General features: G+C 39.0%; 1 protein-coding gene across 1 annotated transcript in view; it reads right to left on the reverse strand.

Moving 5' to 3' along the window:
• Nucleotides 1-7473: 7473 nt before the first annotated feature.
• LOC137141999 (OCIA domain-containing protein 1-like) overlaps nt 7474-21602 on the reverse strand; it is a 32094-nt gene continuing 17965 nt past the window's right edge. Inside the window, exons 5-8 of the mRNA XM_067531155.1 lie at nt 21235-21361; nt 17388-17593; nt 12098-12250; nt 7474-7652 (exon numbers count right to left, since the gene is read on the reverse strand). Coding sequence (XP_067387256.1) covers nt 7615-7652; nt 12098-12250; nt 17388-17593; nt 21235-21361 — 524 coding nt within the window. The 3' untranslated portion in view covers nt 7474-7614. The remainder of the gene's footprint in view (nt 7653-12097; nt 12251-17387; nt 17594-21234; nt 21362-21602) is intronic.

The raw sequence follows: 21602 nt of genomic DNA on the forward strand, positions 1-21602 counted from the left end.
CCAGGCCCTGGTCCACTTACCTGGGTACCAGGTCCCGGTCTGCTCTTCCGGATACCAGGCCGCAGGCAGCCTGGAGGGCAGGAGGAACTTCCTTCCCCTCTGGGAGCTGGCCACCAACTGAGCTCCTGGGCCTCTCTTTTATACTTCCTGTCCCATCCCCTCGCTTCCAGGCGGGCGGACAGGCAGTTTCTGACTCAGCCCCACAGGCCTGGCCTGTTTCTCCCAGTCAGTTTCTGAGGGAGGCCACACCCGCTCACTACAGCAACTTATTAAAAAACGTTTTTTTTTCTCAAAATGTGAACATTGGTGAAAAAACAGAGAGCACAGAAACCTACATTATTTAGTTTTGCTCTAATCTGACCGTGACATTAGAAAAAATAAAAATTCATTAATTACAAAAAAGCCAAGTTAATTACTGTTTGCATATTAATAAAAATGATTTAATATTTTGTTCTTCCTAAATAATAGAGTTTTTAAGTTCCAAAGTGTTGTGCTTTTAGCAGATATCTCCTTTCTCCATGAACATTTCAGTCAGGACCCTCTCTGTACAGATCCCCACAGGGCAAACCAGGCTTCAATCAGGAACAAAGGGAATTCAGGATTCAGTTTCTTTAATAGGGAAAAAAATATATCTAGAAAGCAGCCTAAGAAGAGCTGCTGGAAAAAATGAAAGCTAGGTTGTGGAGACAGCATTTGTGTATAAGTAACAGGTTGTAATTGGGGGAGAGAATCAAAATGGAAGGGAAAGCTTGCCAAGTGTGGTGGTTTTCATGACAAGTCTCAAGGGTATGAGATGATGGAGCACTGCATCACCTTGTGGTGACAGGATACACCATAGGCAAGACACGAGAATGGTGACAAGAGAAGAAATATATTTGGAAGGAGATTCTGTCTCCAAGGAGGCTATAGCCACCCATGTAAAATATATTACATATAAAATTGAAAACATTATTTAAGTTGCAAAGTCAAACACTCAAAAGGTAGGAAGTGCCACATCTAAAAGTATTTATTTTTTAAAAAAAGTAAAACATTCTGTTATGTGCATAACAATAAATTTCACATACTAAGTTAAGTCAGAGTCATCCACGCTTCATCCTAGGGTGCAGAGACCGGTTAGGAGGCAGGTAAGTGAAGAAATAAATAAATATTCCTTGACTGAGTTTTTGCTCCTCTTTTGGCCCGTGTTAAAGTAGAAAATTGCTTAGGTATAGAATAATTACTTGATTCTATTTGCATGCAGGACCCTTATTGGAATTACTGGGAATTTTGCATGTGGAGTGTTAACAGGATGTGGATTGGGGCTTTTTTTTTTGCAGGGCAGATTGTTTTTTTTTTACTAATTACATGCTCACTGCAGAGGGCAATCTTAAAAAGCTCATCCACTTTTAGAACTAGTAATAGCTGTAAACCAAGCATGAATTTGTCAAGTATGACCACTATACAGAGGATTCAAACTCACACATCCACCCTCCCCATTTGCCCTAACGTATAAGTTATTTAAAGGAAAAAATCTCCCTTTTCAACAGAACCAGCATTATAAGTCCAAAACTTTGATTAGTTAATCGTTTGGAGCTAGCTTTCATGAGGTTTTCATCAAACAAATGACCATTCCTGAGCTATCATATTAACATTCAGAGTTTGGACTATGAAAGAAACAAAGTGATCAACACCAAGCAGTACCTTTGGCAGAGGAAAATTAGTTCTTGAGGTTTTTAGAATAATGTTACAGATTTCTTAGGAATTTATGGCAACATTTTAAAAACTTTTTAAGCATCAGCCTCCATGTATTCTCTGAGTTGCTAAGTAATAGGGCTAAATTTCTTGGCAAGGTTGTTTAAAATTCTGTTAATGCAGTTCTCCAAAATCACTGTCAACAAGAAATTATTTCCAGTCAAGTGCACACTGGGTGCAACAAGCTTTTAAAATGAGAGTATATAACGTTAGTGTTTCTTAGATGACAAATATTTATTGTTCAATAAAATAAAATATAAGTTAATGCTCTGCATGCCTCAAATAGCAGCAGGTATGAGGGATTTTCAGGCTCTAAAACATGCTTTTTTGTGGTTAGTTTTAATTCTCAAAAAAAATCGCAGACACTCTGCTCCCACAGTGCTGTCTCATAGCTGTCATAGAGCTCCTCTAGAACATAAAATTCATACCAAAATGATAAACAAATACAAGATACTAATATGCACATTAATCTGAACTCTAACACATAAAATTTAAAGAGTTTTTATTGACCAACTGCTACTAAAATAGCCAGATATTGTGCCACAGCTTGGAAAATGTAGGGTTAAAAGTCTCGCAAAATGACATATAACAAGTTTAATTAACCATGAGCAAGTAGTGAAAATTTTTCATTTGCAAACTGCACGATTCCTAGTAAATAATTACCTAGTAAATAACTCTTCCTAATATCTTTTTCAGACTAAAATATAGTATCACCATTACTATGTCCATTAAATGGGAAAGATGGAGCAGGAGAATGTTTTCAATTGTCTTCAACTTCAGAAAGATTTTCTGAAAGGTTAAAGAATTCCCAGATCAGCTATTGGAACCTCTGATTTCTAATTAAAGAAAGATGATTATAGAATAAAGCAGACATACATTCGTAAACAGTGCTCATTACGGTAACATTTGAGCACCTTCCCTTAGAGCACTAAGTGACGTGACTAACATCTGTCATGTTTGTTCTCTCAATTTCTCCCCAGCACGTGTGAAATGGAGTTTATTTTGGGAGGATGGTTTTCTGGGGTGTTTTTGTTTGTTTAATAAAACATGTTGCTGTGTGCTTATGTTAGAGAAGGCAAGGTCAAAGAAATGTGCTTTGCACTTGGAGCAGAAATGAGATTGTCCTTAGTTATTGGGAAAGTTCATTCCACTGTCTCAGACCACCCCTGAAAAAGTTCTGTTTCCCACCCCCACTGAATTTTATTCTTCTTGTAGAGCATTTGACATCACTAGTCATTTCAGTGTTATTTATCAGTTGTGTCCACTCAGTTACCAGTAGGCAGGTATGCAGGTTAGCACATGGGCAACTGTGGGTATCTCATAGTAAGTAACAAATGGTTTTAATAACCTTTTTCCATCTGCCCATTACAGTAATATACGTCTTTCACTGTAGCTGTATGTTAGGTCTCAGTATACTCTGTTGTCACTAAACTGCTACAAGCCCTAACTTATTTAATGTTAAATGCAGGATTATCATATATGCATGTGCATCATAAACCTTATCCTGAGGCAAATGTTTTTGGTTTAACCACGTCCATGTCATTTATTAACACTATGAAATCACGTCAGTTGTAATACCTTTTGTAACTGCCCTATGCCTATACTATGCATGAAGCTGCACAGGGCCCTGTCAGCAAGAGGCTTCACACAACCCTGCTAAACAGTTTCCAGCTCTAGAAAGACACCTGACAATAGACAGCTTGCTTTCTAGCAGTCAACTTTTTCCTTGCTTAGCCTTCCGTTCTCTCTCTAGCTGTAGCGTGATTGCTGCCTAAGGCATTCTTTGAGGACCTCTTTCTGCTTCACCTGTTGCATTCTTGGCATGGTGCTGGCTTGTTTATACAACAGCAGGCTGTGGAGTGTCTGGTATGCAGAGATCTAGGAAACCTATGAAGAGGAATGAACCCAAGGAAGTCTCCATAAAGTGTAGGGTAAGCCCTATATACCATCTGTGGTACACAACAGCAGGCCCCCAGCTATATAAACTGACTTCAAAGCACCAACTACCTTGTACCAAAATTATTGTCTTGTACTTCTGCTAGCCTAGATATAGAGATGGCTTTTGATGTTAGTGAAGTATTAATAACTGGAGTACATTGATGTCATTCTAATATCAATAGTAGGGACACAAAATTCACCACTGGTGTGAGTTTGTGTGAATTACATCTTTTTTATAAAAGACCCGTTATACAATGAGCTTGAGCCTAGTGTGTGCATTCTCTCTGTATTTCAAATGCAGAAAATAATTAAAAAATACAATGCAGTATGTTATCCAAGTTTGGGTCATTATTACAATATATTTTAAGAACTGATATTATAGTTCCATCTACAGGTTTTTTTTTTAAATGGACTGAAAGTACACAGATCTATTGAAAAAAGCATGAATGAGTAGCATATGTACACTACAATTCAGTGCTTATATTTAAAAATATCTTTCATTTACTACAGTGCAAGATTAAAAAATCATGCAAGCAAGGTTTTTTGTTTTGTTTTTATGTTTTAGAAAACTATCATTCAACAGGAGGTGTATTTTAATATACTTTCCAGTGTTTGGTGCATAGTAAAATCCTTTAAAACATAAATTAGAAATTTTGTTCCATTTTGAAAAAGTTTGAATAAATGTATAGAAACAGGAAAAACAAGTAGTGGGCATAAAAAACAAGATGGCGAGATATCTGTAAGCAATGGGATAAACTTAACGTTTGACCAAAAATAAGAACTGAAGATTGATTTATGAGTATTAGTATCCAATAATAATTTAAATGTTCACATGTCATTCATGGCAGATCAAATCACACAATAAAGGAAACGGGCACTCATAATATGAAAGTCAATCTGCTGAGTATGAAATCACCTCAGTGCCAAGAGTGGGTGATAAAACAAGGTTACTTTCCAGTAACTGATGTTCTTTGAGATGTGTTGCTCATGTCCATTCCACTATAGGTGTGTGCACGCCTCCGTGCATGGTTACCCGGACTTTTTTCCCCTTAACAGATCCCGTAGGGCCAGCCCTGGCACCTCCTGGAGCCCCACGCACATGCTGCGGTATATGAGGTGCTGCTGGCCCTACGCCCCCTCAGTCCCTTCTTTCTGCCAACTCCAGCAGCAGGGATGAGGGGTTGGGTTGTGGAATGGACATGAGCAACACAGCTCGAAGAACATCAGTTACTGATAAGTAACCTTGTTTTCTTCTTCGAGTGCTTGCTCATGTCCATTCCACTATAGGTGACTAACAAGCAATACCTTTGGGGGTGGGTCAGAGTTACCGGTGAGCTGCCCTCAGCACCGCTCTGCCAAATCCCACGTCCTCTCTTGCCTGATGATGGCGTAGTGGGACATGAAGGTATGTACCGACGACCAGGTGGCAGCTTTGCAGATGTCCTGCAGGGGGACTCTCTCCAGGAAGGCTGTAGATGAGGCTTGAGCTCTGGTTGAGTGTGCTGTGATGGTTCCTGGAAGTGGCTCCTTCGCCTGCTCGTAGCAGAACTTGATGCATGTTGTAATCCACGAGGACATGCGCTGAATGGAGACAGGTGAGCCTTTCATCCAGTCAGCCACTGCGATGAAGAGCTGCGTCGATTTCCAGAACGGCTTTGTGTGCTCGATGTAGAAGGCCAGGGCTCGTCTCATGTCCAGCAAATGCCATCTCCTCTCTTCCTCCGAACTGTGAGGTTTGGGAAAAAACACGGGGAGAAAAATATCTTGGTTATGATGAAATTGGGAAACCACCTTGGGTAGGAAGGCCGGATGTGGCCTCAGCTGAACCTTGTCCTTATAGAATACTGTAAAAGGAGGCTCTGAGGTCAAGGCCCTAATCTCAGAGACCCTCCTGGCTGAGGTAATGGCCACCAGGAAGGCTACCTTCCATGAAAGGATGAGCAGAGGGTATGAAGCCATGGGTTCAAAGGGGGACCCCATGAGTCTAGAGAGGACCAGGCTGAGATCCCAGGGAGGCACTGGGTCACAGACCTACAGATAAAGCCTCTTCACCCCCTTGAGGAACCTGACCGACATGGGATGGGAGAAGAGCGATGGAAGGCCAAAATGGTCACCAGGTGAACCTTCAATGAGGCCAGTGCCAGACCCTGGAGCAGGTACTCCAGGATCGCTTGTATGGGCGAGAGGCTGGGCGGAATACCCCAGGACTCCGCCCAACAGGTAAACTGCCTCCACTTAGCCTGATACACGACCTGTGTAGAAGGCTTCCTGCTGCCAAGCAGGACTTGCTGGACCTGCACCGATCAGGCTCTCTCCCCCTCTGTCAGCCACAGAGCCTCCAGGCCATGAGGTGCAGACTCATCCTCATAGTCAGAGGCCCTGGATCGGCGGTGCTGTGTATATCCTTGATCCCAGGCAGCCTTTCATGCCGGGGACCGCCCTCTCGATGCCTCCGACCTGGAGGACGATGAGGACTGTCTCCATCGCCGCGAGTGGTGCCGATGAACAGACGTGTGCTCCGAAGTGCTAGAGGTACCAGAGCATTCTCTCGGTACCGATTATTTCTGCTGCCACTTGCCTTGCGGCCCTGCGGACACCTTTGATGACCGAGGGCGGTGCCATTGCAAACTCCTTGGTGCCTAGCCAGACTCCGGCGACCTGGTTCCGCATCATGGACTGCGCGGGGCCAGGTCCTCTGATGGTTACCGGGTTCTGCGTCATCCACATATGGGCAAATTTGCCCAAAACTAGAAAGGGACAGTGCTGACACGCTAAGACTATAAGTAGAGCAGCTGAAGGTCACAGCTTGAAGATGAGATTCTAGTGCTTGTGAAAGAAAGACTGACGGCATTGTTTTGATCCAGATATGTGAGAGGCAAAACAGATACTAGGAAAACATGTCAGCACAGCTCTGCCAGTGTACCTCAGTCCTGAATAGAAATATTAATGCTATATTCTATTCTAGAGGATTTTTTTTCGAGACAGACTGAAAGTGCTGACAAACTGTGATGGTTTTGTGAATGCATGAATTTGGGAATAAGGATAAAACCACAAAATTATTTTTTAATCCAGGCCAGCATTTGAACCCAAGTCACCAAAATTAATGCGCTTACCCCACTATGCCTAAATACAGATGCTTTTTTAATGTTTCCTTTTTCTTTCATTTAATCATTTTCTATGCTTTTGGTAACTTGGGTCTTGTCAGGACAATCATTCAGTGGTGGATGAGTCAGAATAGCTCTCTAAAATGTGCATGTTATTCTGAAATGTTTTTGAAGAACATGAAAGGTGTATATTTCAGTACATGTACTTTGGTACCTGGCTAGTTCCTCATTGCCGCCTGTTTTTACTGGTTAGTCCTAAAGGTTTATTTCAGGTTAGCAAGATCTGACTTTGAAGTCCCAAAAGAAATGGGAGAAATTAAAATCTATTTTAATACCTTACTAATTAGATGTGATAAATGCCTCTGAGATTTTACATCACATTATTTTCAGAACAAAAAAAAATGAGAGGGCATGTTTTATTGAATGACTTTTAATGGGAGTCATGAATAATCTGAAAAGATTGGGTTTTTTTTTTCTCTAAGCACTACATCTCACTTAATTTGTTTACATATCCCAGTGCTATATCTCACACTACCGATTTATAAAATTAGTGGTAGCTACCCCGTTATTCATTCTTTCTGAACAGTATCACAAACGGATTTAAATCACTAATCATCAATAGTCTGGCTCCCCATTGGTGCAAAATTACACAATATTAAGCCTAAAATCCTAATTTTTCACTCTTCAGGAAAGTAAAAAATAAAATCCAGTCTCCTTTATTATAACACATTTCAGTTTGGCAGAATACATCATAGTGTGCAGATATTCGAGACCAACACAGATGGAGCTGAAGTTAGTTGATTGAAGATAACTTCCTTCAGTACATGCAAAGATTCAGTTCTCACTCTTCCCAATCATCTCCATACTTGTTTACTTTAGCTAGGAAAAAACCAAAGAATCACATTCAACTAAATAGCTTAAATATATAAATTTATTTTGCATAGGGCTTTGAAACTGGCCAATGTGTTGTAGTTTTAAAGTGTGACTGTTAGGGGCAGTTAAACTTCAGTGTGGCTTTAGTAACTTTTCAAATGAGGGAAGGGTAAAAATGGCAGTATTAGTTGTTTTTATTATAGCAGTATTCAAAGGCCCCAATCAGGTTAGTACCTCATTACATTAATCTCCATCCTGCAGAGTTTATAATTAATTTAAAACAAGATGTAACAAGAGGGTGTACCAAACAATTGGAAGAAACAGGAAAAGTATAACGGATACAAATATGTGGGTGCATAGTAGTCTTGTTATAAGCACAATTAGGTGGCCACAAGATAGTTATATCTTTAATTTATATTTGTTTTTAAACAAAGGAAATATTTGTAGTTTCCACTGGCCAACTACCTAGTCATTAACAGTTGATAACTGCCTACAATGTAGAAGTAGGTCTTGAAGACAGACTTGAAGGAGGGGAAGGTATTGGTCTGATGGGTTAGTACAGTGAGGGCAGTGTGGAAGAAAGTGAAAAGGTGCTTGTTTGCGGGAGATATAGACAAACAGGAGATAAAGGCTGGCATCACTGAGGGGGCAAAGTTGGTTCACAATAAGATACAAGAATGAATATAAAGAAAAAGGAAAGCTGGACTAGTGGCTACGACTCTGGAGAGCTGCTCTGCCACAGACTTTTTGTGGGACATTGGACCAGTCATTTGTTCTGTGTGTCAGTTCCCCCTCTGTAAAATGGGGATAACAGTACTTTTCTACCTCACAATGGTGTTGAGTATCCACACAATGGACTTTTCTATCTCACAATGGTGTTGAGTGTCCACATTAATAATCGTGAGACCCCCATTACTGTAGAATACAAGTACCTAAGATAGACAGTAGGTGATGAGTTGCGCTGATCCTTAAAGAAAGGGAGGAGAAGCCTGAATTTAATGTAACAGGAGTGAGAGCCAGTAGGAGGGTCTGGGCTGGCAGGAATTATATATGAGAAAGAGCAATGTCAGACCAACCAAGGATTCTAAATAGACCTAAGGAGGGAGAGATGGGTGTCAAGAGGCCATAGAGGAGATGGTCAGAGAAGACAAGACAGGATGAGAGTTTGTGGTGCACAGAGAACTAAATGTTGGAAATATTACAGAAAAGGAAGACACAAGCTTTGGCTTCAGCCTGGATATCTGGGGTTAGAGAGAAGGTGAATTCAAAAGATTACACCCAAATAATGGGCTTGAGTGATTGCAAGGATGATAGTATTGTCAACAATGAGATGGCACATCTATGAGAGGAAGTAGCACTGACTTCATCTTAAGTGCAATTTTAAACCGATTTGGTTAAATCCATGCAAAAGGTTGTGTGGACACACTTATTTCAGTTTAAACCAGGTTTATTTCAGTTTAGCTTGAATTGATTTCTAATGGGCAAGCTAAAATCAAATGTGTGGTTTCAACCAAAGAAGGCTCTCAGAGCTCTTTGCACTGGTTTAAACCAATCAGTTTAAAAATGTACCTTTAGTTAAACCAGGGCAGCTTTCTCACCTAAAGACAGAAAAAAGGGAGGTGGGGGAGATGTATATCCAGGGAAACAGTCTCTTGTGGGCACTGGGACTTGCCTTCAGGTTAGCTGTGAATGCACAGAGTGATAAAGGACTCTACTCTGGATGCGAGACTGGCATGGACAGGAGAAAGGCGTTTTAGGTGTTCCTCCTACCCTCTCAATTTTATAGTTTCAATTTTGAATTTTGGGGATTTGTGCTGATTTCTGCTCCCATCCCCACAAAACTGCTGTAGAGGACCCCTAGTGCTTATCCTCATTTGACTGCTGCTGAAGAGCATTCTCAGCAATTTAAGCAGGAATTATGCAGGCACAATCAGAGCACAGAAGTTAAACCCAAAGCAGTTAAACCCTAAGGCTACGGCTACACTAACGGCGGCAAAGTAACCGCTGTCAGATCTATTTCTCTGGATCGACTGAGCGGTCAGTGAAGACCCACTCAGTCAATTCAGAAATCGATGTACTAAGAACACCTTCACAAGTGGCATAGCGCTGCATTGACGGGAACACGGTTCCCGTCAGTGCAGCGCAGCGAAGATGGTGCGCAGAAGAGGAGCAGAGAAGTCGACGGGAGTTACGCAAGTTTTTTGCGTAGCTTTAGTAACTCCCGTCAACTGCTGCCGAATCTCAGAGGTAAGTATAGACAAGGTCTGAGTTTTAGTCCCTGTTCTTGCTCATTATTATAAAGCTATATATCTCTAGCATTTCCAAAAAAAAAAAAAAAAAAAGTAAATATATGTAATAAATAGAAGGCTGAAAAATCATTGAACTCTGTTATTGAACCATCTCTGATAGCAACATCAATAACTTCCCTGAATTTAATTTCAGACTTTTAACTACTTCTGTGTCATTTATTATCCAGCAAATATTTGCATTTATTTTATAGTTTTGCTTTTATTTCACTTTCCTAAACAGTGCAAACAACCACATTTACAAGTTATTTGTAGACATCTCAGTGCACTACTCACGTTCCATTTTCAAAAGCTGATGATAAATATAAAAGTAACATAACATGCTACCTGTTACAATCCCACGTTATGTTTAAACATTGTTCCACAGTGAAAAAATTCCTAGATTAAAAAGTATAAATAAAATTAGGAGCTTGTGTACTCTATTTCCATAGCCACAGACTTTGCTGTGGAGTTCACTCCTTGCCACAAAATGCTGCTCCAGAACTTGAGCTTTGATTTAAAAAAACATGGTTCAGCCTCTATGGCTGTGGAGAAAACTTTGAAAAGGAAACTGCGTGCAAACATGGAAGGTCACCTGCCTGAATCTACGGGCAACCTGATACAATAGCTCTAAGAGGTGTATACTGCCTCATTCATGGCATCGTGAATGCCACAGCCATGGGAGTCAGCATTTTTCCAAAGAATCCACATAATTCAGTGTCTGCCACAAAATTCATCATTTTGATCCAGCCAGGTGCTCAATATTTTAATCTATCTCCTTGCTCTGCTAGGACCAACCTGTAGCTACATTTGCTCTACACCTTTCCACACAAGGGGGAGTTAATTGTATTACAGCCCCCCATGGAGAATATAGTGGAAAAAACCCATCCTTGAAAATTATCATGGTTTCAAATGTTCATATAAGAATTTTATGTCAATTGGTATTTTCAAATATGGTCTAGATTATGTAGAGTATTTCACAGTGATAGAATAAATTAATATTGCCACAAAATTAAATGTTTGCTCCTACAGAATTTGGTCCCATTGTAATGCAATGTATACAGAGGCTTGAATATAATGACTGAAGATTCAAAGAAGTGACTGATTCTGCAGTGCATTAAACTGCAAAAAAATCTTTTTATTCAAAATAAAAAGTGTGGTTCCCAAGGGTAGCTTTATAATGACTGAATGACATTTCATTTTGAAGGTCATTTCATTCTTGTTTTACTGTATAAAGTTTTGTTTTCCAGCATGAAAACAAAAATCTCAAGATTGGTGCCAAGTACTATTTCCTTCCTTTAATTTGTAATGCAGAATGGTAAACCTCTGCAAACAGTGACATATCCTTCAAAGTTATACACTACAGAAATCTCCAAATTCTACATGAAACAATTCATAAAATTAAGTTTTAAAAAACAGGTATGTGCTCTTGTTTTGAGAGAGCAATACTAACACACACTTTCAAGAGCTAAAAAACTCAATCTGAAACCTTAGTTCTAGAGCCCTTTGCTAAAGAGCTGTAGTGCAGTAGGTGGTTTCTTTGTGTATGTCTACACAGCAACTACACACCTATAGCTAACCTGTGCCAGCTGACTTGGGCTTGCAGCGCTCAGGCTGAGGATCTGTTTCATTGCTGTGTAGACTACGTGATTCAGGGACCCTCACAGAGTGCTAGAGCCTGGACTCCAGCCCCAGTCTGGAAGTCTACACAACAATGAAACAGCCCCACAGCCTGAGCCCTGCAAGCCCAATTCGGCTGGAATGGGTCCGCCATGGGTTTTTCTTTGCTGTGCTGACATACCCCTAAAGGCCTAGGCAATCAAACACTAATCAAGCTTTTCACAATTTGTCTCTAAATGGATAATATGACTGTTCTAGTACAGTAATTATAATCTGCTATCGAGACTTCAATTGTTTTTTTCCAATACAGGAAATAATTTGAAATATAAAACTATATAGCATGCTGTACATTAAAGCCATACATAGAAAGGAAATCAGTTCAAATGTGAGCTAAGTCAGAAACACAATTCTGTCATTTTTCCTTCAAGGTATGGCTATAAGAAATCTATAAAGGATAAACAAAGTTAAGTATAAGACTCAACCCTTTTCAACACTACTTCGACATCTGGGTTCACCATGTACTGCAGCAATTCAGCATCAAATTACCTTCTTTTTTAAATGGTCTCTCTGGTGAAAACTTGACTGGAGTCTCTGACTTTTGTGTTAATGCTACTTCATATGTCTCTCTGTTTTTATTCCTTAACTCCTCATATGAGACACCTTTTCTTTTAGGACTTTCTTCTAGCAATGGAGCAGGTTCTTTTAAAAAAAAAAAATCCAGTGAGAAGAATGAACACCCAGCTTGACTTGATTATAGTTGCAATTAACCAAACATTGTTTTAGCATGCCAATCAATTGTCGCTCAATATAGATTGAAATGGGACATATTACAGCCACAATCCTAAATTTGAATTCAGTGTTTTAAAAGTGTTCTAAAAGCATTCTATACATCCAGAAGGATCCCCCCTGAAACCTTTCATTTTTTACTCAGATGCCACCAATGTTATGAAGTAGCTGTGTGCTGGAAAAAATGAGTAGAGATACAAATAAGAATATAAAGCAGAATTTTTATATACAGTATAACAATGTCACAAAACAGCAGCTTTTCAGGCAGGTAGCAGTTCACCTAGATAATGACCAACAGCAAAGACATGTTTTGCTCTATTGGGAGTACATCACATAGCACAGCAATCTAGCCTGAGCAGATAGCGCAACCCAAAGCAAGAGTCTTCCATATTTTCAGACTCTAAAGAATGAGAATTCTGCGCACACCAAGCATATCTACATTTTTTTTAAAAATGAAGACTTTAGGGAAAGGAGAAATAAAATTGGTTTAAAGAGAAAAGGATGTTTTGGATCAGTCACCTATGTATTTATAAAATGCCCAAACTCTGTGGCATGTAAGCACTCTTAGGCTTGTGGATTTCCTTTCATTCATCCTCCACCATTTTTAAATCTGTCAAAAATTGTATTGGTCTTTGGATGGAGAGAGGTTTCTTTTTCCTTATTTTACTCAAGAAAAAACCTAACCACCGCCACCCAATAATATTAAAAACATATCCTTGACGGAAGCGCCAGAACCTGTGTAAAAGTGAGAGGGCCACTGGCACTGGAACCAGGCCTCACCCCTTACCTCCCCCTCTTCTCTTGGGCACCCCGGCACACCACCCAGGGCAGGTAGCGGATCCAGGCTCCCCACGGAGGCCCTGGGTTCCTTGGGTGGCTCTTACCATGGCCCAGCTCCGGCTTCCGGTGTGGCCAGACGGCAGGGCCTCAGCAGGAAGAAGAGGGGCCGGGTCCCATGGTGAGGAGGGGCTAAGGTCCTCCCCAACCCCCACCCCACTCCCTGGAAGATGCTGGCACTGCTGCGAAGCACAACTCCTGAAAAGTGGGTGTGCATGGCCCTCCCACTATTAAATGAGGAGGAGGGCATGGCCCCCTGGCTTCCCCCCAGTTTTGGTGCCCTGATCCTTAGGGGTTCCTGAAGTAATGGTAGGAATGTCTTGTCTAGTAACATTTAGGTAATAAGAACATAGTCATCTATTTAAGCAACATGATTTGGTGCTACTACTACTGATAGAGCATTTCAAATAATATATAGCGGTGATTAATAAAAGAAACCTTTGGTTAACAGGAAATCAGATGCATCAGTGATTTTTTTTGGGGGGGGGAGGGGGAAGGATCAGAAATTTGAGTGGTTTCACATCTTGAATTCTACAAACTATTAGAGTCACTTTGCTAGGTTAGATAGTGAAGTACTCAGTTTAATTATTATGGAGATTATCAAACAAATTAAAAAAATTAGGACGCTGTCTAGCCAAAGTGATCTTGGTTAATCTTGGTGCACACCATTAATGATGTTACAATCTGCAAGATTTCTCCCATCCAAGAAACTGAACAGTAAACATTATCATGAGTGGCTGCAATTATGTGAGTGATCAACATATATGAGACTATGAGTTACAATTAATAAAGGAAAGAGTAGTAATATTTCAGGGTATGATGGCTCTTCTGTGGCCCGATTAAATGTTCTTAAGTTTTTTTTGGCTGAACTATTAACAATTTTGGATGACGCCTTGTGGTCAGCTTTGTAAATCTCAAGAAAGTAGCTAATTTTATAAATCAGATCACAAACACAAATGGAGACAAACAAGTTTTATTACTTTCTAGATCAAGATTGATTTTTGAGTTTACTTCATTGAATTTTTCTTATTTATACTTGAAGTAGACAAACTGTCAGTCTCTGTGTACACACAAGTACTGGAAGATACTAATTTATGTTTTTCTCATTCTAGTATTGCTAAATTACAAGAAAGAGATTTAAGCTGTTTAACATTTTGTGGATAAAAATGTTTTGGTCACTTGATGAAAGCATGACACGACAAATTTATTCCAAAATTATTTTAAGTTTATACATCAGACTTTTCAGAAATCCAGATAAATCTCTATGATTTCCATACAAGCTTGCAGTCCCTTCAGAAACAGCATAAGCATGTACAGCAGGTCCTCCAACAGACCAAGGTATTAGTCTGTTTCAGGAGAAACTCTGAGTCTGCACATACACTGTAGAGATTATCAGGATTTGTGATAGAATGTGATGTTTTATACTTAAGATGCTGCTGTTACCAACAGGTAGGTTGTTGCTTAAACTTATTGGGATAACTGGATTTGGAAAAACTCTATATTGGATTAACTATGTATTTATTTTGTTACTCTTTTGTGTTATTCCATACTCTCCAGTTTTATAAACCCAGTTAAATTAATTAAAAACAGTCAAAAATTAGAATCAACCTATGCATGATGCTAATATGTGTAAATTGCCAGCTCTAAGTTCTCTTTTGCAAGCATTTCCTCCTCCGAATGTCACTTCTGTACTTGGTTTCATTTTGGGATCTTTTTCTTCATACATTATCAATTATTGTATAAACTCAGCACACATGGAGGGATCAATTCCTGGATTCTGTTAAAATTGCAGTTTTCAGGTGCTCCAGTCTAAGGAACCATCAAGATTATGATCAAATTCAAATGTGTCTAAAATATCAACCACTAAATCTGTTAGCAAAAAATTAGTTCTGTAAAGGGGAAATTTAATAATCCAAAGTACATTAAAAACATATATATGAAAGATCATAATTTTTCTTTAGGTACCATCCAAGACCTAAGTTCACAATCTTGCGTCTCCCCTGCAACAACTAAGAACATTATTAACACCTAAAGCAGCATGCAGGCTGCAGAAAATTTTAGGCTCAGTGATGTCCTCAGTGTTGCAGGAGAAAACAGAATCATACATTCAGATTTTGAAAGGTTAAAAACACAAACCTACGACATTTTAAAAACCCTGGTCCAATGGCATGAAAATAAGGCGTTATACAGTTAAGGTATCATCTCTAACAACAAAGCAATAGGCCAAAAAGGCTAGTAGAAACAGAAACAGCTTTGGCTTAGTTGAGATTTTATATTCCTCTCAATTTCAACAAACAAATTTTTTCCCAACAAAAGCTAGTAATGTAGAACCTGAACTCTCCCTGTACACTACTGGAGTTGGACAACTCAGGAGTTCTTCCAGTAGCATCTTTGTTTTGGTGTCTGAGACTTAACTTCTATTTATTTTCCTAGCAATGGCAGTTTTAGATGTCACCCTCTGTCCTTCCTCTCATACACTCAAGGCTCAAAGTAAACGTATGTACCAAAAACAGGTGACAATTTTATTTATACTTTACAAGCAAATTGCAAAAGTGGTCCTGCATGTCTGCAATGGGAAAGACCTGAGAGAATACTTCCTTGCAAAACTTGAATGGTGAATCTGTAATCCTGAAGCAGAGAAGCAAAACTTTCACCAATTCCCATTACAGATGGCAGTAATATATCAACCTGAAAAAGCTTCATTTTATATACAGCAGCGGTTCTCAACCTTTTTTCCCACCGAGTACCACTCAGGGGAAAAAAAAGGGGGGGGGGGAGAAACTTGCGGCGGGGTTTCACGGCGGCAGCAGGGGGAGGGGACTTTCGGTAGCGGCACGTTACGGGGGGGGGGGGGGGGGGGGGGGGGGGACGGGGGGGACGACAATGCCCTCCACCGAAACCCTTCCGCCGTTTGCCCCTTTTCGGCGGCAGGGTTTGGCAGGGGTGGGTAGGAGGGCACTTCCGGCGGTGGTTTCAGCAGCGCAGTACGGCTCGCGTACCACCCAGCCTTCTCCTAAGTACCACCGATGGTACGTACCACCGGTTGAGAACCGCTGATATACAGGTTTTAAATTTAAATGACTAATATATATGCAATGATTAAATCCACAAAGGTTAAATAATTAGAGAAATGGAAGGGGATAATTATCCTTCCATCATATAGAAGTGTCAAAATTTAAATAAAAGCTGACTAGCATTAAGTCATAGATAGCTGCATATATGTGAGATATTGCACTAGTGAACAGGTTCATTTTTCTATATATGAAAGGAAAAACTCCCTCTTCTATGTCCCTGGCCATTTTGCTGAGTTGCACAGGTTAAAAGTAAACCTGCAGGGGCCAAACTTCATGTGGGAGATGGAGATATATGGCCTTGTCTACATTAGCACTTATGCCAGCAAAACTTTTGATGCTCAAAAGGTGTGAAAAAGACACACCCACCTGAGCAACCTAAGTTTTGTCGGCATAAGTGCTTGTGTGGACAGCACTATGTTGGCGGCACACGCTTTCCCACCGACGTAACTATCATTGCTCATTTAGGTGATTTTATTATGTCGATGGGAGAGCTGTCTTCCGTCGACGTAACACGGCTATACAAGCGCTTATGCCAGCAAAACTTATGTTGCACAGGGGGTGCATTTTTTCACACCCCCTGAACAACAAAAGTTTTGCCAGCGTAAGTGCCAATGTAGACAAGGCTCTCTGTGTGTGTGTGTGTGTGTGTGTGTGTGTGTGTGTGTGTGTGTGTGTGTGTGTGTGTGTGTGTGTGTGTGTGTGTGTGTGTGTGTGTGTGTGTGTGTGTGTGTGTGTGTGTGTGTGTGTGTGTGTGTTTAATTTCCCACACAGATTGGACCTTGTAATTTCCTAAAATAACAGTTTGTTTGTTTTAACATTTGTCTCTTTAAAACTAACCTCTCTGTAGATAGCTGCACTTTGTGTCAACATACTTTTCTTTTTGGAAATTCAACACATTCCTGCATCCAAAACAACTGCGATGTACAAAATATTGTATATTTGCACAGGTGGTGAAATGAGGCAATTTGAATATACAGAATGTATACATCCAAGCAAACTAAGAGGATATATTGTATAGATCATCATGACAAAAGAAATTTTACTTTCATATTCTTCTCATGTATGAAGACAAACATCCAGGACAGAGACAAAAAATAATGTACTGTGAAGTTATAAACTTTATTAAGACAAAACCATACCTGAGGCATTACGTTCAGTAATTCCAGTTGGAGAGGATTCATTCAGGGAAGCACTGAATGGAATTGGTTCATAATTAGAGAGTGACCTATCTGTTGAACTATATTCATCTGAATAGCTGGAAGAAAGTGGGGCTTCAGCTGTTGGAGAAGATCCAAAAGATGACTGAGAAGGCAAATTTGGGAACTCTGATTTTTGAGCAGCGTATCTAGAAAAATAATATAATTTTATATTAAGACTGGAAATATTTAAAAAGCTTGTTGTGGCACATGATAAGTTGAGGAATAAAATTTCCTTGCTTAAAGATTTTAATAAAAGTAATTTTTAAAAATTTAAAGTATTAACTGAATTTAAAAGAAAAAAAAATAGATTCTGCTTACACTTCCCAAAAGGATCTTTATGTCCCCGCCCCAAAACATACACACTTTAAAAAAAGGATCACACATGAGAAACTTGAGTCATATCTGTTTTAAAAAAAAAACAGACTATAGACAGAGTTCTGGCTATGTGCTTAGAACTTTATAAGATAAATAAAAGCCAGTTCAGACACAGACAAAACACATCAGACATAAATAGAACAGGGTGTGCCTGTACGAGCAAGTGGTGGCATAAGAATCTAATAGTAGCTATTTTTGAAAGTTTTGGGGAAGAAGTGTGGTTTGAGAACTTAAAATGCAACTTCTTAAACCCCTTCATTAGATGCTGCTATGACTGATCAATACCAAAAAAAAGTCACAGTAGCTATCCTGGTGGCAAAGAATTATCTCAAGGAAATAGAAATCTGAGGTTCCTCCCTCCTATATGAATCTGCTTAATTAGTTTTCTGGCACAAAATTAATAGGGTGAATGATGATTAGAAGCGCATTTTAAAAAAGATTACCTCAACAGGTTACATGCAAACAAAGCTGTGTACTATCATAACTTAGGCCTGATTCAGCAAAGCATTTAAGCACATGCTTTAATGTTAAGCATACAGGGCCGTATTATCCATTAGGCACAATAGGCACAGTCCCTAGGGCCTACGAAACTTTCAGGGCCTACGAAAAAAATTTAATATAGAATTTATTTTTATTTTAAAAACTATTTATTAATAGCTTAAAATCAAATTAGTTATTTTGGTCAGGGGGCCTACAAAGGCAAGTGTGTCTAGGGCCTACGAAGGTCTTAAAACGGCCCTGTAGCATATGTTTACATGCTTTGCTGAATATTGATGGATTTAAGCACATACTTCTAATGGCCCTCTACACTATTAAATTATTTGCTTAGCCTCCCATCTCTTGTTTGTTTGTTTTTTTTTTGGGGGGGGGGGCAGGGGAGAGGAAGAGGAGGAGATTTTATTTAGTCATATTTTGGATCATTTACAATAAGATGTTACAGTCACATATATGTACCTCTTTGTGTAAAGACAATTTATCTTATTACAGAATTAATATAAAGCAACATATTGCATGTTGACCATATATTGTTATTTTAACCTTCTCCTTTTTCCAAAATATTTAAACACCACTTTAACATGGCGTGTGTGTGTATATATTTATATAAGCATTTGTATTAACTTTTTTTTTTTTTTTTTTTTGGGGGGGGGGGGGGGGGGGGAAACAACCGAGAAGAAGGGAAGCAGAATGTTTTAAGGGGGCATGGAAGAGTCTCAGGAGACTAGAAAAAGGAAAGCTAAAGGTGGGGAGGATGTAATTCAGTTATTATTCTGTGTACACATACTTCTTGACTATCCTATAGGTATACGATTACCATGTCTATCAGTGAAGTCTACACTTCAAGCTGGGAGTGTTATTCCCAGTTCAAAGAGACATAATTGAGCTAGCGCACAAATATAATGTAGGCATGGCAGTGTGAGCAGCAGAAGGGTCTAGCTGCTCGGAGTGCATGCCCATACGATGTTAGGTAAGTACCTACAGAAGGCAGCCAGCCTGCAGGCCTCCCTCCCTCACCCCCTCCCGCCCCCTGGCTTGTGCAGCCATGGCTTCAATCTATTTTTAGTGCACTAGACCTTGATGAGAGCCAGCATGAGTATGTCTCCTTAAACTGGGAATCACTCCTCCAGCTTGAAGCACAGACATACCTTATAAGCATCTCAATTGTTTCAGTGTTTCTATTGTATTGTTTTCCCATGCAAGGTATATTATTACTTTTATCCATTTTTTCTTAATTTGTCTGGCACTGTCTCACAAATTTTGTTAAGTCTTCCATTATAAGATATTCTATTAATAGTATTTTTCCAGTGATCTACAGTAGGAACTGTCATCTTAAAGCACAAATTTAAGGTTGCTTATTTTACTCTAAACAGCAAGTATAGGGGTAGCTTTGTTATTCCCAACCTGAATATTTTCAAACAGGCCAACTCCCAATACACATATCTAAGTGATATTCATGTTCTCTCTCTAATATTATTATTATTTCTTTCTTTATAGTATTTTTTACCATCCAGATGTCTTACGTTATGTGTATGAAAGAAGGTTTGGCTGTTTGCATTTCATACAGCTATCTGGAGCAATATATATATATTTTATACAGAAATGGAGAAACAAACATTCTGTAAACTAAGTAGTACTGAACTTTCACTATTTTGTTAATATTAGGGCCAACAGTTATCATCTGCATTATCTCATCCCATTCTTTTGCTGTTATTTCATATTTGCAGTCTGCACTCCGTAATTTAACAGCTTTTTATTTTTTGTCCTTTAAAAATAGTCATGAGATTATAAATTCTGAAGAATTTTAGCTGCTGAAACATCAAGCTCTTTTGTAAAGTTTTCGAATACAGATACCTTTGTTCCTTTCTTCTCTGAAAGGAATTTTTAATAAAGTAAGCCCTTATATAAACTCATATTGTGCATTCTTCTCTTTTTTAAATATATCAGCTCTGTTTGTTTTGCCCATTTCTTAATCAGATTAACGAACGCTGTGCATTTGCTCTCCCTGGGTTCTGATGGTTCTTTATGCTATTTTTACTTGACATGATTTCTCATCAGTTCTATCCTGCTCAGCTGAATCTTGAATTATCTGGTGTTTTTCTCATTTACAGGGTATTCTATACCCAGCTCCACCTGTCTTGCCTCATTTATGAATCTACGGTGGTATAAAAAATACAATTTAAAATACAATTTTAAAGAAATAAAAATCCTTTATTTGCCAATGTCCTGCTAACTGCAAACCAAAATGTTTTTAAAGCAGTTTATTTTGTATGAATTTAGTTAGTGTGAAGGGATTGATATCACTGGCTTTCAAAGCAGGGCAGTATATGCAGACAATATTGCAGTTTGGACAAATTGCCACTAATCATTGTCTACGAGACAGAGCCACAACATTCTCATTCATAACCTAAAACAATTTAAACGCATTTTATGGAAGCAAAAGGATGGGCTATTAACCTACTGTTATTAATCTACCTATTAAACTACTATTTGTTAGTCTTTAAGGTGACACAGGACTTTCGTTGTTTTATTTTATTTCAGTTGTTTTCTAAACTACCAAGAGAAAACTTGTGTAAGGTCATTATTATAAGTAAATTCCACAGGAAACCAAAGCCTTAGTGTACACCCTAGTACATTTTGCTTATAAAAGCTCAACTCTACAAAATGCTCACTTGTACATAAAGGAGCTCAAACTATAATTTTCAGTTGATGCCGCTCCTTTGTGAATTAACAAAGAATATGAGTTTCCTGGAGGTAACAAGTTGCTAGATGGCAAAGAAAGATTCAGCTCTCAAGATCACTGCAAGATGCAAATGCAACCCTGATCTTTCTATCAACTTCTTAAACTTTTTTTTTCCTAAGGGGAAAAATGGTTGTAACGATTTAAAGAAAGAAAGTGAAAGAATTGAAATCTTACGCATGTCCAAGAGGGTTCTTGTGTTGTATACTTTCTCCTATTGAGGAATTCTCCAATCTCTTAAATTTCTCTTTGCAGACCGACATGTAAGACACCTTTCCAGCAAGATATGCACAGAAACCAGCAACTTATTTGTAAAGAAAACAGCAACTGTCACATATTCTGCACCATAATGTTAATATACTTCATTAAAAAAGTAGTTATTTAAAAATGAAGTACACAATGTCAGTGTCAAATGAAAATAAGTTAGTCTTCAGTTTTGAATTAAACAAAAAAGGTAGTAACTTTAGTATTTTTTTGGTACTCCTCTGTAGAGAAGATACTAAATGGGTAAGGTGACAGCTGACCAAAGTCATATTTAAGTGTCT

This window comes from Emydura macquarii, unplaced genomic scaffold, assembly GCF_026122565.2.
Source record: "Emydura macquarii macquarii isolate MOO-44397 ecotype Brisbane River unplaced genomic scaffold, CSIRO-AGI_Emac_v2 contig_3128, whole genome shotgun sequence".
NCBI classification, from domain to species: domain Eukaryota; kingdom Metazoa; phylum Chordata; order Testudines; family Chelidae; genus Emydura; species Emydura macquarii.